The 27,506-nt window shown below is 37.4% G+C and overlaps 1 protein-coding gene across 4 annotated transcripts in view; it reads left to right on the top strand.

The window, feature by feature from the left end:
* The window catches only part of LRCH1 (leucine rich repeats and calponin homology domain containing 1), a 117,685-nt gene that overhangs the window by 42,884 nt on the left and 47,295 nt on the right, over window positions 1–27,506 (top strand). For all 4 annotated transcript variants that reach the window (XR_014695977.1, XR_014695978.1, XR_014695979.1 and 1 more), the window contains exons 2-7: window positions 13,685–13,829; window positions 17,920–18,046; window positions 23,370–23,475; window positions 24,067–24,203; window positions 26,000–26,127; window positions 26,911–26,995. Coding sequence is in view for 1 of the 4 variants with exons in the window: in XM_084529599.1 (XP_084385725.1) it covers window positions 13,685–13,829; window positions 17,920–18,046; window positions 23,370–23,475; window positions 24,067–24,203; window positions 26,000–26,127; window positions 26,911–26,995 (728 nt within the window). In the remaining 3 variants the exon portion in view is untranslated. The remainder of the gene's footprint in view (window positions 1–13,684; window positions 13,830–17,919; window positions 18,047–23,369; window positions 23,476–24,066; window positions 24,204–25,999; window positions 26,128–26,910; window positions 26,996–27,506) is intronic.

Raw genomic sequence — 27,506 nt, 5'->3', positions numbered from 1 at the left:
TACAAGTAGAAGCGGCTTGAGGCAGCTCAGTGATAAGCGTTTTATCAGCTGCTTTATATTCCAGTGCCAGAAGAAAAGAAATGAAATATATCTTAACAGACTTTGAGTAGGTTTTTTTCTGTTTAAGCAGTTTATTCATGCAATCATTCAAATATATTTAATATTCCATGTGAAATAAGATTTAGTAAGCCTAAAATGTTAGTATGTTAGTGAGACTGATGCTTTGGAGAGGGTTTTTTTGATCCTATTTATTTATAAGCGCAGTATATAAGCAAGGATTGAGATTTCCCCCCCCTTATTTTCTCATTCTAGTCTGTGAAAAAGTATTGTAACAGTCATGTAATACTAGAATTGAAGGTTATTTTCTATTAAAGAAAACCAAAGGACTTTGGGTGCATTTACGGAAATGGCAAAATATAACGAAGTGATTTTAAAAAGATGAGCCTTTAATAGCTGATTTTGTCTTAAACCATCAAGTATCTATTGCATCGGATGCATAAATTCTGAAATCTGTTCGGTGATTTTTATTGCTGTTTATAGTAGAACCCCTTCTACAAATAAGGTATTGTTTTTACCAAAACGTACTATGTTGTAAACTTTAATTGCTCAACAATTAACTCTAAAACAACCATAGTTGACGCTGTGATCCGAAGCTCCCCTATTACTAACTCATAAGAAGAAAATACCGCTTTCAGTTTTAAGGAGTTGTCTTCCTGCATTCAGAAGCTGAACGATAGAAGGTGATAGTGATTCTTGTTTTCCTCTTCACTTTCTGTAGTGCGAAATTGTACAGGTGGACAAATTACTATGTACTCAAGTGGAAGAAAGTAGTTTGTATGCATTGCACACCTGAGGACGTTTGAAGTAGACCTGGTCTTAATGGAGAAAGTGCTCCAGGTCTGCTGTCTTATCAGAAGATTATTTTTTTTCAGTGGCAAATGAAAAATGAAGCTATGCTTTTACAATGCTTTTATGCCCTTGGAAAAATCAAGACAAGTAAGTACTGGCTCCGGTGAGCATCCTGCTGTGAAGAAAAAGCAGCGTCAGGAGCCCAACTCCACATTCTCTTTGTTTCTATCAAAGGCAGTGATATCATGGATCTGCTGATGACTCCATAGGGTCATTCCTTGACTCCATAGGTCTGCCTTGATCCATGGCCATGAAATTTTCTTTTTAATTGTTACATGCTGCTGGAGATCACTTGTTTGGTGCTTAGCTTCAATGAACAAGTTTTCCACTGCTTAGTGAGTGCTGTTATTCCCTTTTCCTACTTTGGTCATGGTCAAATGTGAATTGTTTGGCCCAGGCTGGCCTAGTTCTTCTGCTGCAGTCTCCATAGAGGCACACTCATCACATCAGAAGCCAAGGACTCCTTCCTCTGCAGTGCCTCCTGGCAGCTGCTTAGTTTATTTTTCCACCTCAGGAAAAATTGAATCGTGGGATGATGAATGAGCCTTCTCTGATGGAAGTTGTTGAGGTTATTTGCATGGTTTCTGTGGCATTGAGAAAGATGCAGGGTGAAATGGAAATCATGTCACATACCTGTGTGAGATGCTGACATTCCTAGCACTTGTCGTTTCATGTCAGAGGGTTGTCCCACAAGCACAGTGCCCACATACTTTAACAAAGTAAGCTTATTGTGTCCATACTTAATTCAAGAGTTTTTATGGTGTAAAAGAGGCTTAAGTAAACCTTGCAATTGAGCTAATAGAGTGACTTTGCTCGTGGAAAACGTAAAGAACTTTTCTCTGTTCGTGATTTAGAGATGTCTGATGTATCAGCAGGAGGGGCATGGGCAAGATTGTCTTCAGACACTTCACAAAAAAAAGACCGAGGAAAACGCAGTAACAAATGGCAAGCAGCATGTGTTTCCAAGTAATCCACTGGTGAAATGGTCTGGCTGTTGGCTTCATTTACTAATTCATCATAATTCATTCCTTTCTCCTCGGAGTTATGGTTGAGGGCTGCAATGTTAGATACGCTAGCTATTGCTGTTGCTTGTTTCATGCACTAGCAAAAGCTTTGAATTTGCTGTTTCTCTTCTTTCCTTTTTCCTTTTAACTTATTTCTGAGACAGAAGGCTACAGAAACAAAGTGTTTTCTAGCCAGTGTTGTGTTTCTGAAGCACTCTTCTTTGCCCTGTGAACACAGACTGAGAACACCAGTCTGGTATTCAGTGTCGGAAACATTCACTGCTCTATGGAGAATGGTCCAGGAAAAAAAAAGGCAGATGAAGATTTAAAGCCATCGACTCTTAAGGCAGTAAGCAAAGTCTTTGAAAGTAGTGACTTCATCAGTTTTAAACTTTAAAGCCTGTTATAGGAGTCTTTTAAAGATGGTCACAAGCCACCAGTATGACAAATCTTAAGTCTAATTTTATCCTGAGGCTGCATCAGAAGATGTATTTCAGCAGGGACTAGGAATTCTTAATAATGTTACACATGGCACTGGTGTAACATAATCCTCATGTAAAAGATTACGTCCTGTTACTGTTCAAAGCAGATGAGCTTAGGCTGAAACAGGTGCAGAAGAGGTCTGCTTGGATGGTCAGAAAAACTGTAACGAGAGGAAACTGGAAGAATCTGGCTTGTTTAGTCTTGGGGAAGAATGACTGGGAGAAGGTATTCTAACAAATACACCAAGGGAGAAAAGACCGTGGGAGGATATTAAAAGGACAAGCTTGGTGTAAGAATTAGCGGGCATCAACTGATAACAAATACATTTTTACTGAGAGATAAAGGATCGTGTGAACATGGGTTCTGAGCCAACTTTCCATCAAGGTAGCAAGGATAATAAAGCTGCTTTTGAGATGAATTGGTTCTTTATTCAGGTGCTGCTGTTAATTATTGCAGAAAGTTGATGTGATTTCAGCAGAAACCCCTGTTTTCCCTTTGAAAGATGGCAGGCATTCTGCATAATTGGTGAATTCAAGGTTGTTGGCAAGATCAGGTAGTATCTATTTGCTTAATTTACTTTGTAAGGGAGTCCTGTGGTATATCCTTAGTCTTGCATATTCATGTGGACAGTTATGCAGAAAAAAAAAACCTTGTATGCAAGGTACTGGAGAGAGCTACAGAAGGATTTGGTATCTACAGATGATTCTGGCAGAAGACTTCAGGTGTAATGTGTAGCACACTTTGATAGAATATACCTAAGTTTGCTTAAATATATCTAATTCTGGCATTTTAAAAATTGTAAGATGCTTGCTTTACAAACCTCAACTGACCTTTTAAAAAAGTTTTGCCAATCTTTTAACATCCATTTGTTAAAAAGGCATGGTGTATTGTAGGTATTTCTGTTCTCAGCCAGCAGTTAAAATTAGCTTTCTGTGAAATACAATACTGTTGTATACAGATCCTAGATGGACTGCAGGTAATTTATAGCTCAGCAGTTGTGCAGGGTCTTGCACAGCGTATGGATCTGTTGTGATAACGTAGCCCCTTTTTGAGTAGCACCTCCAGTAGATCTGCAGGTGATGCTGCCAGAGGGCTCAGCACAAGCCACATGAGAAGCTTTTCGTGTTAAAGCTGATTTTCTGCTATCTGGATCAATCTTGAATAAACAAATTTCAAAGGTGAGGCTTTTCATTAAGAAAGCATATGGAACACTTGGGGGTGTGTGGTAATGCCATCTCTTCAGGGAAACAATTGCTAGTTGAACACTTACCCTGTCTAGATAATCAGAGCCTTTTTTTCTTTTCAGAAACAAAATGTATTTAGAATTGCATATTTGCTGGTGTATCTCTTTAGGGTTCTTCCCAAAGGAACGAATTTCCTATCCAAATCATGGAAGAGGCAGGGGAAGAGAGCAAGTGAGCCAGAGCTGCCAAGTCTCTGCGTTCGTCAGTCACAAAGAGTTATGTTATTGAGTTGAAAGTACCCCATTTTGCAAGAAGTCAGAATTAAAATTCTAGCAGTTCTTGTGAACTCTTTAAACATTTATTTATTCATTTGTAGAGTGTAAAAACAAACAAACAAAAAAAAACGAATTGGGAGTAAGTTAGGAATATTTGTGTTCTGCAGAAAAGAAATTGTAATCTGAGCAGAAGGCCGTGCAATTCTTGAATTAAAACCACAGTTGTCTCACTCGATGCATCCTCTTCTTACTGGGCATGATGAGGTGACTTGACGCTTAAATCCTGAAGCAGGAAAATGCATTTCCTAGCAGTGAGTGCCCTGATAGTAGTTATAATGTTGTCTGAAAGCTGACAAAATCTACTAAATCACCAGTGGATTGCTCTTAACTGCCTTTATACTAACAAACTTGTGGACTTAGGGTTCAGTTAAAAAAAATGAAAAAAAAAAACAGTTGCTAAATCAGCTATTTTGGGGCTTGCAGTTAAAAGTGTTTGCTATTGAATCAGTTCTGGAGTGCATTAATGATGTGGAAATGGAGTTGACTCAAAATTGCAGACTTAGAGGTCAAGTCATCAATGGAAATTAGCCACTGTGGAATAGCAGTGATAATATCATTAGGTCCAGCATCCCCGCTGGTGGGAAAAGTGCTGAAAATGAACATTTCAGCTCACAGTAATGATTTTAAAATGTATATACTGGATAAAGAAACCAAACCCACAAGTCCTTAAAATATCTTTCACTTCCTACTGAAAAGGTTGAAAGTGAAGTCCCCAGACCTCCAAGTTGTGGTCATGAAGCTTTCAGTCAGATTCCTCTTTTCACAGAAGCTGACCTGGTTGTTTGACCAGGTTCGGAGTTTTTTGCAGGAAAGTTTTTATTTTATTTTATTTTTTATTTTTATTCTTGACCCCAGTTGTTTCACTGAAACATTATTGTTCTATTAGCATGAAGAAAGGAGAGGGAATAAAATGATGTTTTCTTGTGTAACAGCAGTGTGCACTGCAGTTCCTGGACTTTTTAAAGCTAGGGTGCACAGGCTCTACTTCTGTGATAACAAAAAGGGAATAATGCTGTCCATCTGTGCTTCATGGGACTTATCCACCCACCTATAGGTTCTCCTTTTGGGCCTGAATAAACTATCTTTTGTAGCTTCTTCAAGATTGGACCTCAAGTAGGTAGTTCCTTCCTTCTTGTTTTAATTGTTGATTGTGCATGGGGGGAGAACTAACGCTTTCCTGTCCCCTGCTTTATATACAGCCTGTTCGGTGCCAACCCTAACCTGTTGTAACCACGTTGAGAACGTTTCTTGTAGAAGCAAACAAGAAGATGCAAGGTGACACATCCATAAAAGCAGAGCAGAATAGTCGCCTCGTGTGTTTTAGAAGATGGTCTGTGATCCACCCCTCAATGTGGAGATAAACCAGAAGGAAACATGCTTTTGTCCCTTCAAAATATCCATTGCCATGCAGTTGTTTCATGCCAACAGCACTGAGGTTTACCTGTGGCTGGAGACTGACCCATACAATGCTATTAATTCCTGCTGGTGTATTCCCACCTGTGTCCCCCAGCAAGTGTTGTGGCAAGTATGGGATGGGTTTTGTTTACCTTTTACAGGCACTAAACTGTTTATAAGTAGTGTGTGTGTCCCCATGCAGACTTCTTGCAGTCTGTGTATCTCATGTTAGATTACAGTCCCAGTGTAAACCATGACTTGTTAAAACAGGCAGAAGAAAGTTGTTATCTGTCAAGCCCAACCCATCCCCTGGCTGACAGACAGCACTGCTGCATGAGATGGGAGATAGGGTTTTGTTTTCTCCTAAGAAGGCAAGGTTCTTCAGATTTTTTTTTTTTTTTTAATTTAAGGAAAAATAGAAGGTTGCAAAACATCTTAAAAAGAATCATACAAACACTTCTATGGGATAGGTGTCTTGATACAAAACTTAGAGGTTTACAGTACTGGTGATTCCAGGTAGGTTATTTTTAGCTTGTTCATTTTTATTTTTATTTTTTTTTTTAAGAGAGAGTGCTGATTTTGCTTTCAGTGCAAGAAGTCCTTTCTTTTTTCTTTTTTCTTTTTTTTTTTTTTAATCTAGGAGTAGCCACCTCGTGTTGGTTATTTACTAGAATCTAATTTGTAGTTTGCTCCAGGATTTTCTTTCTTAGAACCTCAGTCTCTGGCAATGTCTTCATAAATTCCTGGTTTGATTAGGTAGCTGAAGTATTTCTTAGCCGTTTCTTCCAGTTTTTCAAGTGTTGTACCTCCTGTCTAATAGCTGCTTAATTAGCTGATTGTTTAAGGATGTGCTAATAGTACAAATAAGCATTTATGGTACCAAACAGCTTTCTGTTGATAAATTGCTACAAAAATGATGATGTGCTGATTCAAACACCATTGCGGGGTATATGTGAGTAATGTAGGTAAGGCAGATTAACCCTGGCATCTGTGGGAGATGTGCAGACAGAAGAGGAAGTGATTAGATGAGTAATGCTCTGCTTTCCCCGTTACTGTAAATTAACATCAGGTAGCTCTTCCATATCTTTGTCTACAAGCCTTTGATATACCCAAAGATCAAAGAACTTTTGTTCACTTGCCTGTTCGCAGAAAATTCTCTAACAGAATGTGACACGGTTCAAGTATAAAAATGAATTAAAAATAAACATATCTGTATTTTAGTCTGTCAGGTGTGGAAAATAATGGCCTTCATAGTGCAGGCAAGCGAATGGCTTCACAGAAATTGGGTATGGGCTCGCTTCTAGCAGGTGGGAAATGTGAGGAAAGCCCTCTTTGAATAGTCACAGGGGCAGATAATGTGTAGCATAAGTGGGACCCTCTTTTGCAGCATCAGGAAAAATAATGATAATAGCCATTAAAACTGAGAACGAAGTGAAATCCTGTTACATTTCATTCAGCTTGTTCTTTCTAGTAGTGTTATATGTGGGCTGGAGAAAGTTGTAGACTTCTAGGACAGATTTTTGCTGGTTTTGAGTGCATCATTGGGAATTTCCCAGTGGAAGGCGTTGGCTTACAAAGGAAGCAGATTTAAGAAAGGAGATCTCTGTGGCTGAGATGACAGGTTTGTAATAGAAGGCACTAGAGTAAGTCCTTGCAGGGATCTGCTACCATCTTAAGGATGTGGTATTATAATATTAATATTTAATTAAATTCACATTTTTGTTTCAGATTTTTCTTCTCCAGTAGGTGGGATTAGTGGCTTGTCTAAAGGGAGTTGTGTGATTGCGTACACACACAATTTGCAGCTCTTTGAAGTTGATGGAAGCTGTGGTCATTGTTCTTCTTCCAGAAAAGAGCTTCGTAATCCAAGTCTTACTCCTCTGTGAAGTCTAATGTTACCTGGAAGTCCCTGTACGACTGAAATATTTGGTAGAGTACAGATGTTCAGATGGCTAGTGCATGATGCAAACACTTCAGTTTTGTTCTTCCAGTGCTCTCCATTCACCAACCTCCTTTAAAACAAATGAAGAAAGAGCAGGTTCTTCAAGCTTTTAAACTGAGCAAACATTTCTTACTGCTACTGTGTCTGAGAAAACAGCTGAAATATTTAAGTCCAGCTGAGGCTAATTAGTACAATCATGGAATGATAAATCCATCGATGCTTCTCGGGGCTGGCTGTTTATTAAGGAGTGTGAAAATTAATGGCTTGCATCCTCTCCGGTGCGGAAGGCGTGGGAGAATGAGGAATGCTTCATGGCCCAGGAACTGAGTTTCATACCATGTTATTAAAGGTCATTCTGTTGACGGAAGGTGTTTGCTGGCTGGCATTTTTTCTCTCTTGAGGTACGGGTGTTTGGGTCCCAAATGTGGTAACACCTTCACAGGGATCCGCAGGAAGGACCCAGTGGTTATGGAACCCAGGAACCATATTTTTTTTGCCAATCTTAACCCTAAACTGTTGTCCTAATGATGAAGAAATAACAGATAAAGCAGAAACGTAAATGCTTTATGTTGCTGCCTAAAGCCAGGTGTGCTGGGCAGTACGGTAAGTACGATAATGAGGCAGACTGCTGTAACCTCCTCTTTCTTCGTCCTGGCTTGTGATGCTCTACTGAGGGCATCTCTTACAGAAAATTTTCCTTTGCCTCCTTTGAATTGGAGCGTGCCACAGCACTAACAATGAGAATATGCTTCAACACACCTGTCAGCAAGTTATTGCTACCCTTTTTCTCTCCCCTTCCCTCACCCCTGAAGTTTTTGCTCAGGTTTAGCTTCTGGGAGAGCTGTTGGATTGCTTCAGGGCAGTCAGCCTGCTACCTGAAAAGAATTGTAGGATTGCACTTGGCTTACATTTGCTCTACTGGGTGGTTACAGGGCACAGTGGTAAAGCAAGCCCTATATTCCCTAATGGTGTGGCGGATGAAATACAGTGGAGTGGCAGGTGAGGGTCTCTGAGGAGGAATGATTGAGTTTGTAAGCATCGTCTTTGTTGAGTCTATCATCTGACGTTAATTGAGAGACATTTTAAGGCTGCTTTTGCCTTAAATAGGCCAAGTGCAGCTACTGCTGTAACTACAGAGAGCTCGCAGATACCTCAGGTTGTTGCATCGACTGAAGGAAGCTTGGAGGAAACGCTTCAATGTGACTATTTCAGAAGGGTTGGTTTTGTTGTGTGTGTTTTTTCTCAACCTCCTTAGTATTTGTGTTTGTTTCTTCGACCTCCATTGTGTTTGTTTCCTGCAGTTGTGACAAGTAAACTCATTTGTTATACTCTGAAAACCCTTGTGAGAAATAGGTCCACGGAAACGTCGGGGGCTTGTAAGGCTTTGCATAGGTGTCTTCCTATTTCTGCCCTTTTCATTCCTTATTGATGCTCTCGAGAAACCCTGCTACAGGGTGTTGGCCAAGTCTGTGAGATCAGGACTCCCTCTTGTGGCACCAGCTCTGCCAGGCTCACAATGTGGTTCTTTCTCAGTGTTGGTTTCCTTCGCTCCTGTTCCTACTGCCTCTAAAAGCCTTGATTTAGGGCCTCGTTGGTGACTGGCGGATGTATGATTATATTACAATTGCTACATTTGGTATGTACTAAATTGAGTTCGTTGTGATCATCGATAACACTGATAAAGTAGAGCTGCGTGTTTTGTATCCCTACAGTTAGCTCTTGAATTTGCCCACGTATTTTAATGTTATGTCAAGATGTGGAATAGGGAAGAATTGCAGAACTCATCCACACAGCTGCCAAGAAGAAACACTTGATATATTAAATCATAACACTAGTAAGGAAAGTTGATACAAAAGCACATCAATGTTCACTTTGTTTTTGCTTTAAGGGGCATTCTTTGTCTTCTCTTATTTCTTCTTCTGTCTGCTAAATAACTTGAGCAGACACGTCTCTTAGTTAAGAAATGCCATGTGCTCATTGTGCTCTAATTATCACGAACAAACCGGAATGCATCAGGCACCAGAGGTCTCCGCTCCCACTTTGTTGTGCATGTGGCATCACTGGCAGTGGGAGTTGCTGGCTGCATGTCCAGGACATTATTCATCCATGTTTTCTGCCAGATAGAGTCAAGTAAGTGGGACAAGGTGTGCTGCTCTGCTGAGTAACAGCAAGTTGTAGGGCATCTGTTAGAGGTATACTGCATTTTGTTAGTTGTGAAAACACTAACATAAATATATATGACTTTGGGACAACCATTTAGGTGGAGGAAAAAAGGAGTAAAAACTAGAAGGAAGCAATTGCTTGCTACAAAGCATTGGCTATTTGATTCTGAGGGGCAGAGAAGACCACTTGCCTTCTCTTCTAAGGCAAGTATACTTGGGATGCAGAGCTGCTGAAGGTGTGAAGTGCTTTTAAATACTTATTTCAGAAGTCGGCTGAGGTACAGTACCATCAGTTTGTGGCTTCAATTATCAGCTAGCTAATGTGGAAATACAGGCCTCCTAAAAGCCAGATAAAAATATGGGTGACAGCATAACTCCATACAGCTGTGTCATATGTCATGAAATGAGAGTTGAACTTACTGGTTTTCTAGGCTCTCACAGAGAATTGCCTGAATTCTTTGTCAGGTCCAATTCAGACCTCTCATGTGAATACCTTGAATGGTAATTTAGTACGAATGCAAATACCTTCTTCAAAGTAATTATTGGTTTTTCTTCTGTAAATGCTAAAGATTACAAAAATAGGAACTTGGTGGGCCACAGTAAGTTTGTTTCAGTGACTTTTTACCATGCAATTTCTTGATTTTCAAACTTGTTTCTAATAGAGATATTTCTTCTGTTTCACATGTGTGCATATATATATTTTCCTGTTCAACTGATATACTCTTAAGTCCAACTTCTGCCTTTTGTAGGCTTATTTTTATAAATGTAGATTTATGAGTTTCTCTATAACCCGATTTTTTAAAATAAACTGCATTTATTAAAATTCTTAGCAAAGATTTGTGCATGTGTAGTGCATATGCATATTCATTTAATGAACTACAGGTCTTAAATTTTTAATTTGGTTAGCTTGTCTGTGAATAGTCTAAAAATTTTACTTAATAACTGGAAGGTAGGAAGGAAAGTGGGAGGGTTTTTGAAACCTTACTGAAAGAAATGTAATGGTACAACTTCTGGTGTTAGCCTGGCTACTTGGTGAATGCAGTTTGGTTTCTGCAGTGGCAGTGTGGTTTATGCTCGGTATGTATGCTCTGTATGTATGGTTGGTTTAAATGCTGTTTGGGGTGTTGGTAATCAGCTTGTAGACTGCCGTCACAACAGTGGTAGGCAACAGTGGGATTTTATTGTGGCAGGCATTTTTGGAGCTGCAGGAATTGGACAGGTTTGTCCTGAGGATGGATCAGTCATCGCTGCCCAGCAGTATGCCATGCCAGGTACCCAAACACTGCTCAGAGCCTGCTGCTGGTAGGAAATTTCTGCTTTTGTTGTTCACTCCCTGCTAAGGAAGCTCTTGTTTTGGGTAGCTCCTGTCCAGCTTCCAGCGTAGTAATGCTCTTGTACAAAAACAGTGCCATTGCTCCAGAATTGTGCTGATTCTTCAAAAGATCAGGCTTCCATCTCATATTTTTCTAAGCAGGCTTGCTTACTTTGCATTTCGTTCTTTATTTTGGAGTTTTAACGAACTTGTTCTTGGCAGTATAAAATGGGATGAAGCCAGATTCAGTTTGAAATGCCTTTGTGGCATAAATAATGAATGAATAGTGTATTCCATTTAAAACACGGAAAGCTTGCTCTGGTGCCCTCCCCACCACCGGGATGTTTGCTTGTGTTCGTGCTGCCTGCTTCACAACAGAATTACAGGAAACAGTTACCTCAGGTTAAGCTCATATATAGTTCCTTAGTAACCCTAAAATGGTGTTTCTGCCATAATGGATTTGTTACTTTGTTAGATCTCCTATGTATTAAAGGCGATAATCAATCAGTTAAAAGGCTAAACTCTATCAAACCCTACCTCTCTATTCCTTTCTATTTCTGTAGCAAAGTTAGTCTCTGCAGTAACTTCATTATTTTTAATTGCCCTGAGGCACTATTTTTCAAACTAATGATTTAACAAATGTTTTATTCTAGAACTTAAATATCAGAATATGCACAAAGTGTATGTACAGGTTGTCAGGTGCAGTAATGAAACAAGGTACAAAAGTACTTTGGTATAAGTAATATCAAAATAATTATGTAACTTTCAGAGGTTTCTGTATGTGTTTGCATATATGAGGTACAGTATGAAGCTGATATGCAGACTGTTCTCCTTACTGTTGAGTTTTTAAGGCATGCACTTTTCATTACAGATTTTTTAGAGGCATCTGAAAGCTGCTAGGCTTTCTTTACAGCTGCATCATGTTTGGAGGTTTACATTCATTCTGTGATTGAATAAAAGCCATCCTTTCTTTTGTCCTTTTTTTTTTTTACCCTTCATCCATTTGATCAGGAAAGTCTGTTTTTTGGCCAAAAAAAAAAAAAATCATTTAAAAAATAATGGTATCATACTCATTCCATTCCTGTACCCCATTTCTCAGAGATGGTCAGATTTGGTATTTGATACATCTTAAATAAAAATAAAATTAATTATGTTAGCAAACCTCTGCTTTTTAAGTTACACTGTATAAAATAAAACACACAGTTTTGATTCTTCTGCTTTATGTGGATAGAACTTCTTAACATTATTTAGGAAGCAGCAGTAGATATAACTGTTGAAATGATCGTAATCTTTGATAACTAGACAATAATAAATAATTGACTTCCATTGTTGGAAGTTAATTGAATTCCTTTGTTGTATACATGTTGTGTCCAATAACCCTCTGTCCTGAGGGTAACAGGGAGGATTTTCTGTTATCATCTGTGGCTTCTTTGTTTTGTCCTTCTTCAGATTACCAGAGCTAAAGCCCTTGAGAACTGGGGATAACAATAAAAACAATTAAAGAAAGAAATGATAGTATTAAAATAGCAAGAAATGATTTTAGATCATTTAGCTTGTGATGGCTCTTAGAGACACGGGCTGGATTTCGTTGCCGTTCCGCTCCTCTGAGGTACTAGAATTTTCCACAGCTAAGTGGCGTGTGGTGGCATGGTCCCTTTTACTCCGTGTGAAGGTCAACGAGAGCAGGCCTAAAGCTGGGGTCCAAGTGATAGATAGCCTGCTGTCCTAACAGCGTGAGGAGTAGCAACATTTCTGTTTTAACCAAACTTTGTGTGTGTCACTGTGGAAGGAGCAGATCAAGGCCCAGGGGTCACTCTCCACCTGCCGCCCAGGCCCACGGAGAGGCCTAGGGCTGAGTTTCAGTTCCCTCTTCCCAACCTTCCTGCCCCTTCCCCACTGCGTGAGGAAATGAGAGAGGTGATGCGGGGATGTCACCGCAGAAGCTCCTTTTAAAAAAAAGGGGAAGGTTTTTTTTCAAGTTGAATTGTGGAATCTCAAGGTGAATAATTTTGGCTGAGGTGCCCAGTTCAACCACGTTGCCATCTGAGTCAGCAGGGCTGCACTCCCTTAGTTCCCTCCTTGGCCATTGCTGTCATCCTGGTCAGGTTTGGAATAGAGACTAGCTTTGTGGTTGCAGCAATGAAATGGAGCAAGGTGGAGGCTGACAAGGGGAATTGAGAGTGCTGAAGTTCAGCTTGCATTGCAGGAGACAGGAACAAAACCAAAAATGATAAAAATCTTCCTACTGGTGATGCTTTTGAGCTCAAGCCATGCCTCTATGCAGCAAGCTGAACCTGACACGGCAAAGAAAGTTAAGATCTTCAGGTTTTTGACAATTTTTTCACAAAAGCAAAACCACTTCATGATCCTATAGGGAGAGGTCAGATCATTGGCACTCTGGAAATATATCCACTGAACTTTGGTTGGTTTTCCCATCTTACAGTCTACGACAGTCAACTTCAGATAAGCATTGGAGGATCAGGGAGGAGGCTTAACCAGCAGCAGCAAAGATATGAAATCATCAAGTTGCATTTTCCTTGTATCCTTTCTCTCAAACACCTGCCAAACTCCTTTAAAAAGAAACTAGAGATACAGTTGTTTTTTGCTTTTATCTAAATGCTATCATTTGCACATAACTATCTGTATTGGTCTTGAGATATGTTATATGAGCTTCACTTGGTTGTGGATTCAAGTATTTTCTCAGTGTATTGACGCCTGCAAGTAATTATTTTTTATTAGACCGAATAACTTTTAATTTAATTTTTGCTTTTTATACAGTCTGTTCCATTTTCTTCATTTTAAAAGTTAAGATTAGTTTTATTTTGTATAATAAAGCACTGCCTTAACTTGCTGTCTGACTGTAGGATTACATTTATTCACTTTTTTTAATAATTACAGTTTGTTCAAAGTAGTATTTCTGATGGTTCAAAAAAGTATCTTCTCTTTCTCTCTTCATAGATCTATCCAAGAACAGATTAACGGAGGTTCCTACGGAGTTGTGCCATTTTGTGTCACTGGAAACACTAAATCTATACCACAATTGTATTAAAGTTATACCAGATGCAATAGTGAACTTACAAATGCTAACTTACTTAAATTTGAGGTAAGTTTAAGTTTACCATATTTTTTTTTTTTATTTGCAAATGCGTAAAGACTTGTTTGTCTGCACTTTGTGTTCCTGGAACAATTGACTACATTTTTCATTTTATTGCAAGCAGTAATGCAAAAATTCATTGCCTGTAGATATAGTTCCATATGAAGGCAATGTAAAATCTAAAACTAATTATTTAAGGAATGACCGAGTAACATTAATCCCTTTCTTTCCCTTATTCTAGCAAATTGAGAATGCTAATCGTATCAGCATGGTCAGATTCTTTTCATTCCCTTCTGATGATAAATTTTTTAAAGTTTGGTATGTGGTTTTTTTTTGTAGTTAGAGAGATGGAGGGACAGAGGATCAATATTTTCCTCATGGGGAATAGATAGGAAAATCGTGATTTTATTACTTATATCCTCTTATTATGCAAGATACATAATAACTGCCTTTTTTTAGGAAGAAGGGACAAAAAATTAAGCACCTTTGTCTCTTTTCTGGGAAAGCTGTGTGTGGATGCTAATCCATATTGAGGATTTCTATTGCTTTAAATGCATATTTCCTCTTGTGAGAGGATGTGTCAGCACTTTCTCAGCTGGGACAAGATGTGGAGTTTTGATTGCAGTTGGATATGTAAAAACTGTGATAGTGAAGATATTACTATCTTGTCTTTGAGAATGAGGTTGAACAAGGGGGCGAAGTGGTTCTTGTGCTTTTAAATCCAAGGTATGAAGGCTTGGTCTTCAGTCTCGTAAACACTGAGCATATTTCTCAAGCCCTCCTGTGTTACTACTGTACTGCAGTTTTGGCTACCATGGAACACTAATTTTGATTTAAAAAACTGAAATAGAATAATGTGTCCTGAGTATTTGCACACATGTAAAGAATATGGGACATGTAATTTTGAAGTGGTATTACAGTTGGATCCAAAAAAAAAAATTAAGACTGGATGAAATCAAGTTTGCTTAAGTCATCTTGGTAAACATGGGAATTAGAGTGAATTAACTCAGTGTATTAATGGAATTTATGTAAAGTGCCACAAATCCAGAATACTTAGAATTGCTATTGTGTACCGCAGTAAATTAGACAACCTAAACAAATGGAAAGTTTTCAAGTTTTACTAGGTAGTTTCTCTCTGCTTAAAATCTCCTTAAATAGTTTTCTTTTGGACACGGCCTTCCCATATATTAGGAAGTCTTGACAGTAAGCAGTCTGTAGAAGAGAGAACAATATCCTTTACTTTCTAACCATGTTGCTTCTTGGCAAGAAAACATGATGAATTTAAAATGGATATTTTTATGTGGCACCAGGAGAATATGTATGTTAAATAGAATTAGGAAGTGATGTCAAGAGATGTGTATAGGTTTGGGACCTTGGTGGATACAATTTATGTTTTATTTAAGGGAATTCCTTTTAAACAAATATGACAATGTATTACACACATACACTGGTTATGTGCTTTTCCTTATCTCTCAGTGGATTGCTTCTGAGCTGTGTAAAACTTAAAAAGTAAAAAAAAATTCTGTTATTTTTGTGTGTTTTACCTACTGAGTAGATACATTTGCAGATTCTGGATGTTCTCAATTTGACTTCAGTAGACCTTAAAAATAACTTCTACTCACATTTTGTTATTTTCTTGTGGTGCCAAATCTGCTGTTCAGTGTAACCTTTTCAGATTTTAAGCTTCCTAAAATAAGTAAAAGTAAGTAGTAAAATAAATGTTAGAACAATACCTTCTGGCTAAGGCATTCAGACTTCTGCAGAAAAGACAGAATAAGGCAATGCATATATTATTTTCTTGAGTTACAGGTTTCACAGATCTGATAGTCTGCTTAGGATTCTGGGGAACTCAAAGATTTTGGACAGAGGAAAGGCTTGTGCATTAAAATATATTAATTCCATTCCTTGTACAGCCTTCATGGATGAAACAAGGCTTCAATCCGTGTTTAGTTCCACATTTCTGAAATAATGATGTTGTCTTCCTTTTTATATTAACATAACTTTAAGAGAGGCTGGAGGATGTAATCTCTACTGTCTCTTGTCCCATCACCTTGTATGGTACGTTGTGCAGCAGTAACACTTGTAATCTATTTTCACAGATCAGTGATGCGTATTTGTTCTTTGGAGTCTTAGCAGTCATGCAGAAGCTAACTAAAATGGTTGTGAACAGGGCACTGCTTTACTGTTCATAGTTTTCTAACAGGTTGATACCCATAAAAAAAATAAGTTACATTCTATTAAAACTGTCAAATTTTCTAGGGAAGGTGGTAGTTAATGCTGTTCTGTTGAGCACAATAATTTTTTTTTCTGGCAGTTGACTCACAAATCACAAGTTAATGTTTTTATAATCATACAGTATTTGTCATTTTAAGTTCAAGCTTCTTGAGTAATTGTTATTAGAATGAGAGCCTAAATCTCTGGAAAGTTTTTTTACCAAAATTTACTTTCCCTTGTGATTCCTCTTCATGAAAATACTGTTTTTTATTTTCAGAAATAAAGTCTGAAATGGATCATGTTGGAGAGTCATTTATAAATGTTGTATCAATTTTAGAAAAAAATAAGATTCAGAGATAAAATGGTTCAATACGAGTATTGAAAGGAAGTCAACCATTGATGGTTCTAATTTTTTTTTGTTGAATTTACCTTATTTTTGCTGAATTTACCTGGGATAATATGATAAGATATCTTAAGTTGTGTTTCCAACAAGAATCATCTTATTCTCTTCTTAACAAATAAATAAATAAACCCTCTGGAAACCTTGGAGGAAGGGAAGTCTTCAAAGCGTCTTGAAGCATATTTTCAAACCTCAAATTACCGTAGAAGTGTTAGTAACGAGAATGAATGGGTTAGCCCACTGAGAAGTTTGAGTGTTTAGAAAACATAGAAAACTAAGAAATTCTCTGACATTTGTGTAGTCACTTGAAGGATCTGCTGTCTTGGAATCTTACAGTCTAAATGTTGAAATATTTTTGAAACTGATTCCATGTTTATGCCAGTGGTCTTGAGAAATGGTATAAAAGCTTAAATCAAGATAGATTTTTGGATTGTGTCCAAAAAAAGGGTAGCAGCAGACTATAATTGCCACGTAGGCAATTGCTTTAAGAAAAAGGAGGGAAAGAAAGACTGTCTGGATGTGCTGGAAGACAGCTCTTGTTTGTTCAGGAAAGCCTCTGACTGAAAGGTTTGGGCTGATCCTCTTTTGTTGGCTCTACTTCAAGGTGAGAAGTGTATGACATGGTAACTAATACCTTCTCATAGAGATTAGATCCTATGCTCTCCTACAAAAGTCTTATTTTTGCTTGTGACTTAATCGTCTTTAGGATGTAATCATTTGAAACATTGGCCTCTGAGGTTAGCAGATACCATTTTTAGTTCTATAGGATTGATGCAATATACCATTTGTTTCTTTTTTTCAAATGATAAAGGAAAATATTTTTCAAGGATGTGACTTACAGGTTGAGTCAAAGGACTTTTTGCTTACACTTTTAACACTTAAATGGACTTTCTTTGAGATATGGAAGACATTTATTGTTCTTTGATATACACACCAGCAAAACTAGAAATAAATTTGTCCCTGATATACTGAAAAGCTTAAGATGAGTAAGGTAATCAGAGTATAGTGATATGTAACAGCAGTTTTTATAAATAGAATTAAATTGAATTGGTGCCTCTCTGCCTTCCCTCACTCAGGAGGGGGATGGGGATAATGTTATGGCTTATATTCATTAACCAATGCACAGGAAATGGACGAGGAGCAAAAAGGATGCACATTTTTTTCCTCCAGGTTTTGGTTCTTGAGTAAGATAAATTTTCATTGCTAAGTTTGGGATGTCTGGGATGGGGGAGTAGCAACATTTTACGATGTTATTAAACTGTTATAAGATGTTTTTTCCAGAGTGATACTATTCTGCAATACTGTTCTAGTCAGTAATTCAAATATTTTTTGTGTTTTCATAATGATTGCAATTCTAAAATTTGCATTTTATCTGCATTAAATATGTCCCATCAAAATGAAGGGGTTTTACAACTCTGTCTTCATGTGAGTAAGAATATTACTGGTGTTCTTAATGGTTGTTTTCCTTTCTTTGTTTTGTTGCAGTCGAAATCAGCTTTCTTCTTTGCCAGCTTGCCTGTGTGGTCTTCCTCTAAAAGTCTTAATTGCAAGTAACAATAAGCTAGGTTCCCTTCCAGAAGAGATAGGTCAGCTAAAACAGTTAATGGAACTGGTATGTTACTGATTTTGTTGATTTTTATTTGTATTTAACTAAAAAGAGTAAAATTCTATTTGGAAAGATATTTGAACAAATGCTTTATAATGCCAGTTAAAAAATTAACTTCTGAATTTCTCAAGTCTAACACAATAGTAGTAACACAATAAAAGTTTCCTTTATGGTCTTCAGGACCCTTCAGAGCAACACCACTGCCCTTGTTCATTTAAAACTCAGCTTCTAAGTTTTTCTTTGCCAGTTGTACTCACCACGTGCACTGGCTCCTTGTTTTGCTGTCTCAAGTTTCTCTTTTTGGCATCAGTCTCTGCAAAGCTCTCTGCTCCTCCTATACCACCCCGCCTCCTGCTTCCTTTCTCTCTTGCAGTGCTATCTGCTTACCACATTGCATTCCACTAACGATACTGATCTTATCGGTCTGTTTTCATTTTATTTCACTATTTTTGTCATGCAACCTTGTTTTCCTGGAAAACCTGTCTAAACAAAATGATTATATTCCTCTTGTTTTTCAAAGCTGTCCAACAACTACAGTCTCTGAGTGCAGTATTTAATCCCTAATATATATTGTCCAATAACTAAGAATCAGAAAATGCAGAAATTATTTGGTACCTTAACTTAAATTTTATGTAACTGCATATTGTTTCTAAAAGTTTGTATGTGGAAATTGTGAAAGCTTCCCTTTCTCCCCTTTCTCTTCCTCTTTTGTATATTGTTAGCCTTCCTGAGGCTCTGAACTCCCTGTGGCATGTGTTGTGCCTTCTGGTTGTTTCTGTTCACCTTGACCTTTTAAGATAAAAATTGGCAAACTACTGTTTGATACTGCCAATTTATGCAGAGTAAAACAGTGGTGTGTGAGCTTTTTCTTAACTGCTATCATCTCCATTGGTTGCATTTATTTTGCACGTTTTCTAGGTATCTGAAAGTGCTTGTATATCATATTGACATCTTCATAAGAATAATTTCTAAATTCTGTTACAGAAGTTGAGTTGGCCTTGCTTGGGGCCCCAGTGCCACTATGGGTTCCCCATATATGAAGTGACAACTTTAGGGCTTGTTTTTTTCTTGTATTTGTCTTGTACAGTGCCTTGTGTTTCAGGCTTATACTATTAATTGTAAGTAAACTTAGAGTAAATTGGTTTAGGGGAGGGAAGCAATTACATTTTATTTTCTGGGTTGTACCTGAGCTAAACACTGCCAGGTTTGTGGTGGTGGTGTTTTTTAATAACTTATCAAGTAGTTTAAAATATCTTTTTGTTATGGGTTTAATTATATGACTGAGCTGGTTTTGATTGAATTACCTTCCAAAACGTGTTAGGTTGTAGCTTAAAACTGGTTCAGTAAGAGATTATAGCTTCACTTTTATATGTAATTGAAGCTGAATAGCACTAAAGTGCATCCTAATTTTGGGGATGCGATGGCTGAATAGAATTGTTAGAACTTGAAGAAAGTCTGAATCTAGCTCTCTGTGATTAGAAGAAATAAAATACATGAATAACTATTTTTTTTTAAGTAGGCATGCATCTATTCTGATGACCTGGTTACTGAGGTTGATGCTACCATGAGTACTTCATGTATTTCTAGTGAAATAAGTTGTGTTACTTAGCTGGAAATGACTAAACCGCTATGCAGCAAATAGTGGTAGGATTGAGAGCCTGTATCTGTATTGGCATATGTAAGATGATGCGATTTATACAATAAGGTGATCATTGTTCAAGAGCCAATAAGGAAAAAGATGAAAAAAATAGAGAGGATTAAGTCATGCTGCAGTTGTTGCACGAAACATTCAGCTGTGTGAGAGCAATGCCAGCCTGAACAGCATGTGGCTTCCAAGCGACACAGCCAGCCAGCCCTTTGGCAGGGCATGCTCTTGTTTGTTTTGGGACGTACACAGCACTGGTGCTAACCTGGCCCAAGGGATCAATCCTGAGTGGTGGCAGACACCAACTGGTTGCATTCAGTTCTTGTGTTACTAGGACTTTGGCAAGCACCCTCAGATTTTCAGTGTTTTCCAGCTTTTCACAGGCTACTTGCAGTAAAATCTGAGTGTATGTAGCAAATGGATGTTTTTATTGCTGTTATTTAACTTTTTGAAACGGATTTTACCACTGTGGCCTCTCTAGAATGACAAAAACATAGTTCGCTGCAGATTAGGTGAGATATTTCCAGCTAATTCTGCTTCCTTTCTTCTCTTCTTTTTTATTGCTTGTTTATACATAGATAAATGTCACAATCATAACATAGAATGACTTATATATTACATGCAGTAAATTTTTATGTATTCTTTTAAATTTTAGTCTTAGGTTCTGCTATGTAGTCAGAGAGTTGTCTTAGAAGCATTAAAATAATGTATGAATTATTTCCCCTCCAGGATATAGTCAAAGTATTTAGAAAATTTGGTTGGGAAACTCATTTACAGCTGCATAACTTGATCATACTTCTACTGTCAGTCAGGAGGATGACTTCAAAATTGGTGTGAAGATACTCTGATACTTACTTTCCATCAAAGAAAGTACTTGGGTAGGGATAGCTCTACGATCGCACCTGAAGCTGTAAGATGTGCAGTAAAGCTCTGCTCTCCTTCCTGTTGGGCAGCATTGCCCTTCTGCACTCTCAGGGGAAGAGCTTTCTCCATCTCTGGAATGCTCCTTTCTGATGTTGGAAGCTTTCAAATCCATCTGCTGGGATTTAGGTCCTTTACCCTGTTCATCAAATCTGGGCCAGCAGCCTGGCCAAGTGGGACGTGCTGCCTTCTGTTTTCTGAAAGGATCCATGTAACATTTTTAACATTCAGTGTGACGTATTTCACAAGCTCTGGCAGAATCCACATACTTATTAGAAATAACAGGAGCCTCAAATTTTAAAATGGGTGCAAGGAGGAAGTTTACTCTGATTCAGAAGGTTTGGATAAAATCCCCTATGTCAATAATGTTACAGTGGAGTTAGGTTACTGTATGTGTTCTTCCACTTATATTATTCTGAATTTTATGATTGTTTAAACTTTACTATAAACAAAGGAGAAATGAAGATCTGGATTTGTTTTCACACCATTGAGCTGCATGCCACAGAAACTAATGTTAAATTTCCCTAAGCCTTACATTTTTTTAATTGTGAGAAATTGTCCGTGTTGTTATGGCAGGAAATAACCAATGAGGACAACACAGCATTCATGCAAGAAGTCTGGCCTTAGCTAATGCTAGCCCCTAGGACCTGAGTAGGTGTTTGAACTTCATTTCAACTGCCTGCAGATGTCCGTGAAGTGAAGTTTCAATTTACTGGATGTCATGTTGCTCTAAAGGGTTATTAGCCTGAAAATCATAGGCATTTGACTTTGATAGCGTGGCTTCCATTACTGCCAAAGTAATTGGAAAGTTTAAGATAAACACTGTCTCTGTCACATACACACTCATAAAGTCTACTAAGCATAACTGGAAATAATGTTATAGGTCTTTGTTTTCCACAGCTATTCAAAGTAGTACAAAAAAAAGTTGGATTGAAGTGTTATTAGGATCAAGGCTACAACTGTCTCTAGAGCCCTTGTGACTACTGACATGCTGTCATAAGAGATCAGTCACATTGTGGATGTTTTGAGAGATTATAAGAGGACTTGGGTACACTTCCAGACATTTCTTTTGAACTTCGTTTAAAACTGTCTCTTTCCTTGACTTGTTCTGATGTACGTGCAGAAGTGTACTTGATCTAGAGTTTCTCTGCCACAAGGTGACTTCAAATTTAAGTTCTTTGCTCTAAAAAGTACGTATCTAATTATAAACTCATTTAAAGCCTGTAAATTGAAAACAGGACAGTAAAGCTTTAAAAATAAATGATCTGGGAACAGTGCAATTAACAGTGCCGTACTTTGTGACAATTTGGGCAAAAGAAGCACTCATTAACTGGTATTTTTAAATTCCTTGTCTAAAAGCTAAAATAATTTCCTGACTCTGTTTTGACAAGGGAGGGAAGTTTTGGCAGCACTGAGATTCTGTTACGAGAAGAAACATGTCTGATTAAAAGAGCAGCATTGCCAGATCAGATTTTGCTACTACTGTTGTTTTTTTAACTAGTTTTTAGGATTGCAGGTAGAGAGTTAATGTCATGCTTATGACTAGCAGTAAAGCAGCTGTCTTCAAAGAGATGGCTCAATTCTAACTGACTTAAAAATTGTATAGCTGAAGAGCTCCTAGGTACTGTACAAATCTCATCATCTGAAACAGTCAAGAGTAGGAGCAAAGAGTCTAGCCTGTTCAGGAAAATTTGGCATTGCCTCACTTAGCTGTCCTCCTAGGAAGCTCTGCTTCCCTTTTTAATGCAGAAATGGAAGCAGAACTGGGACATGGCTTGCATTTACAGGTTACAGGCACATAAGGAGAGGTTTCAATGTCATTTTGATTTCACATTGAATGTAGACAGTTTGGCAGTAGAAGCAGTAGCTAATATGTGAAATCTCTCTTGTTTTAGACTGACTTAATCCAAGAAGTTGTGGGTTTTTAGTACACATTTGTAGCATTTTCAGGTTTTCAGTAGCGTTAAAGTATAATATTATGAGTAGTGTTAATGTGTAGAAACTGTTCCCTTGAAATAATGTTCAGTTGTTTAGCAATACTCACTACTTTGGGCTCAACTCAACTTTACAGCAGTTATTCCTTTAGAAAAGCTGAAATAACTGTTGGTTGCCACCTCATCCAGATTGTTAAACCCCCTTAATTTAGCTGTGACCTGTTTAGAGTCTGTCTAGGTTCTTAAGGGAGTAGCTTTTACAAGAAAATGTTGAATATCTGTATAATACCAAGTAACACCTGTCCTATTTCATTATGTCCTCCTATTCGATGTGGTAATTGAGTATATGTCTTTTCTGACCAGCATTACTGAAGGTCATTGCTGTTTTCTTTAATTTTGCTTTAATCGTCTATCTAGAAGAACAAGAACCTTAAAAAAAATAATAATTAATAAAATCAGAGCCATACAGTAGCAATTTTACACTTCATCCAAACACTTTTGGTTGTATAATCATGGTAGTAAGTTATCGATATAAGCAAAAGTTAGAAACAAAAAGGTAGGACATTTTAAGCTAATTATTTTTACAGAAGTTAAATTCACTTTAAAAATTAACTCCTCTAAACAGATACTTACTCTAGGCTTTGAATAAAGTGTAAAGATTTTTCTCATTCATCTAGTTTTGCACTGGAAAGGCAGGAGCATGGAAGGTTGCGAGTTTTCAGGTTAATAAAATGTTAAAATGATAATAACACATTAGCTACAATTTCCTGTAAGTATTATTTAACACTTTGGGGCCGAAAGTTCACTATTTCTGTTACTGTTGCTGTAGGATGTCAGCTGTAATGAAATCACAGCTTTGCCACAGCAGATAGGCCAGCTGAAATCTTTAAAAGAACTGAATGTCAGAAGAAATTACCTCGAAGTTTTACCACCAGGTAAAAAAAAAATAAAAATAAATAGTAATAATAATCCCAATGCCTTTGCAGTAGTTCTTCTCATTAGTATTTTGAAAGTATTTTTAATAATTTAAGTAATAGTAGCAAATAGAAATTACCTTGTGTTTGAATTTATTCCATTTGAGTTTGCTGTGTCTCTATAGCCTATAGCATTAAGTAGTACTTAGTGTGTGACTTTGTTAATGAATTATCTTCAAAATTTTAGCTATTGTAACTTGCACAAATTCTTACCTGTGAATGCAGTATGGTAATTGTCATCTGAGTTAAGATAAATAAATAAATAAAATCAAAGTTTTTAAAAGTTATTGTCACCTGTATATCAATAACACCCTTTTCCATTCCCAGGATAGAATGGAGTAAATACTAGTCATGTTCCTGTCTGAGTTTGTATTTTTAAAAAAGGGAAAAGAGGCTGCTATACACTGCCTTTTATTATGAGAGGCATATTCCTTTTTTTCTGAGATTGAAAAAAAAAAAAAAAAAAAAAAAGCTTTATTCAGAAATATTTTACTATTTTATGGCAAAAATAAGTACAGATATAACACCTTTTGTCTTCTTTGTTGCTTTTAGAACTAGTGCAGCTTCCCTTGGTAAAGTTCGACTTTTCTTGCAATAAAGTGCTTGTGATTCCCATCTGTTTTAGAAAGATGGTGCAGTTACAAGTATTACTGCTTGACAACAATCCTTTGCAGTCTCCACCAGCACAAGTAAGTAACATCATTTAATTTGTGCCTTAATATTGGGTGGATGATAACTTACAGCCTATAAAATGCAACTTTCTGTAATAGTGGACATCTGAACTTGTCAGCACAGACATTCGTTGTGGATATATAAACAAGACAAAGCATCATAAGTGTGTGCACCATTGTAACCAATGTCACTCTAGAATATTTCCATTCTACATATGAATAAAGCTACATATTTATTTTTGTCATTCCTATCTCCATATGAAACCTAATGTGTGTATAACTTTGGAAAAGAGAGTTGTTGGGAAACTTCCTGGCTTAATTATAAAGTAATAGAATGTTCCAAGTTGGAAGGGATCCACAAGGATCATCAGTCGAACTCCTGGCTCCACAAAGGACCACCTAAAAATTAAAGGACATCTGGGAGCATTGTCCTAATGGTTCTTAAACTCTGGCAAGCTCGGTGCCATGACCACTGCCCTGGGGAGTCTGTCCCAGTGCCCGACCCCTCTCTCAGTGAAAAACCTTCTCCTAACCCCCAGCCTGACCCTCCCCTGTCCCAGCTCCATGCCGTTCCCTCGGGTCCTGTCGCTGTCCCCAGAGAGCAGAGCTCAGCGCCTGCCCCTCCGCTCCCCTCGTGAGGGAGCTGCAGGCCGCCATGAGGCCTCCCCTCAGCCTGCTCTGCTCGGGGCTGAGCAAACCCAGGGACCTCAGCCGCTCCTTTGGGCACTGGTAGCTTTATGCTATGACTGGGACCTCTCCAGATTCCAAAGACTGTTGAAAATTGAGAGAGGTCTCACAATGACATTAGTGGGTTCTTTGAGGGACCCTGTCAGGAATCCCATTGGGCCCCATAGACTTACATACATCCAGCTGGAGTAGCAAATCCCGCACAAGTTCAGAGTTGACTGGGAGTTTGTTTCCCCAGTCATGGTCTTCCAACTCAAGGCTCCAGTTCTTTCTGTTAATAAGAGGCTAGTTCTAGAAGTTCTGTTGCAATTTGCTATACATTCAGGCAGCCTAGAACACAATCCACATGAAGTTTATTTTACTTTATATTATAACTGTACAGAACGCCATACACAGAGAGATCAGACTCCTGTTCTGAATATAGGCCATGCTGAGAAATAATAAATAAATGAAACATCTGCTTGCTGCTTCAGGACAGCTTTGTTGTTGACTTGCTGAACCCTAGATTCATCATACTGTATCTACTACAAGATGATCAACAGCTGTGGAAATACTTGAGAGTTTTTACTACACTGGAGAAATGCTTTTCATTAATTACAAATGGCAGTGCAGTTAGTAAGCTCAAAACATACGAAGGAAATTCCAGCAAGCATGTGGGTTAAAGAGTACGGATAGAGGGGGAAAAAAAAAAAAAGCAAAAGCCAGTGAAATGCATCATAAACATTAATGAGCAATTGTAGAAGCAATGTGACAAAGTGTAAAGAACATGCTTGTTAATTAAATGTCACTATTGACTAATTTTGGAAAATAATTACTCACTTTGCAGTTAGTAATAGACTGAAATATATTTTATTAATCATAATCCTTTTGGAGCAGAAAGCAAATTTGGATCTTTTAAAGTAGAATAAATTTTTGTTGTTTTCTGTATTACTCCCAGAGTATTTTTGCTAGTGATCTCAAATCATTATTTGTCTAATTGAAGTAGCTCTTAATTCTTAAAATAAATAATCTGTTTTCCTTTCAATTATGATTATATGAGTTAGTTTTCAGAGAGTTTCACTACATGAAATTTGAAATACATTTTTGTTTTATTCTAGTTACAAACCTATTTTTTTCCTGTCCAACAGATTTGTACAAAGGGTAAGGTGCATATATTCAAATATCTGACTGTACAGGCCTGCCAGATTAAAACAGCAGACTCTCTGTATCTTAATGCCATGGAACAGCCACATTTGCCACAACCTGTGGAAGAGAGGTACGAATAAAAATCTTGCTTCATTTTTCATGTAATATTTATGATCTTGGAACAAAGTGAAAAATATTTTTCATCTTATTCAATTGAATGCTGTTCTTTTTTTAAATTGCTGTGTCAGTCTCAAATCAGTGTTACAATTTTCAGGATTGTAATTGAGTAGGAAATAGAGCGTATACAGATATATGCTTTTATTTATATATATAAAAATAATAGCTGATGAGTATTGTGTCTAATTGGGTACTTTAAAATGAGTAGAGGTCATATTAGGCAATTAAAAAAAAACGAGATAGCAATTGCAATTATTGTAGTCATTTTGTTCAAATATTAAATTTCAATGTGTATTTTAAAGACTCAAAAGGAGGTTTCTGTGTTAATAATTACTCCAAGCCCCAGGGAGTTAACAGCTCGTTTTAATGCATTAGTGGTTACCTTTAAATTAGTTGACTCTTGTTTGAGTTCAACTAGTTTATTTTTTCAATCACATGGCTTAATGACTTCAGTCAAAATCCTGCGCTACTTACTTATAATTATGCATTTTTGTCTAGTGAAAAAAGTAACCTTTAGGACAGATTATTTCTGTTGTTTTCATTAATCCTTAAGCTAACCAAACAGTCTATCTGATCTACTTGGAGCATACTGCAGATGTGTAGTTAGCAATCATACCGAGTTATTTATTCACTGGCATTGATAATGGAGGGAATTTTGCTTTAATTCAAAACAGGACAGAATTCTAACCATGCATGCTGTTACAGTCTTCTATTGATTTTTTTTGTTCACATCTAGCATTGATGACATCTACCCAAGTAAAAAGGACTCAGATTCAGGTGTTGGTAGTGATAATGGCGATAAACGTTTGTCAGCAACAGAGGTAAGTTGCTTGAATTTTGTCTACCTCCTTTCCCCTAACCCCCTTATTTTTTTTTATAGGGCAACCATGTGAGTGCAACTTCAGGTATCAAAACTGTGCAACCACACCCTTGGCAGTCATTTATTAGTGAGAAATTCATAAAACAAAGATAAAAGGAGTCTGGGATTTTTTTTCTGGTTTAGTCTATGATGATGTTTAATCTAGAGATGCCAGTGAGATACTTGATAGTAAATGGCCAACAACCTACCAGTAGTGAAAATTTAGTATGGTTTTCAGACAGTTTAGATAATAACTTAAAGAACAAGGTCCAAAACAGAATACACATTTGTTTTTTCCAATAAACTAATTGTTATATTATACGTCTAGTTCCTTTTCACTTGTTTTTTGTTTGTTTGTTTGTTTGTTTTTTCTTTGATTTGTGAATCTTGTCTGTTTGGAATTAACAGGAGTTCAGTGTGCCTGGTCCCAATGTGTTCTGTGGTGTCATGGATATGGCAGTTCAATGGAGAGT

This window comes from Aythya ferina, assembly GCF_964211825.1.
Source record: "Aythya ferina genome assembly, chromosome: 1".
Classification (NCBI taxonomy): Eukaryota; Metazoa; Chordata; class Aves; order Anseriformes; family Anatidae; genus Aythya; species Aythya ferina.
The sequence above is the reverse complement of the archived record's forward strand: the minus strand, read 5'-3'. Positions and strand labels throughout refer to the sequence as shown.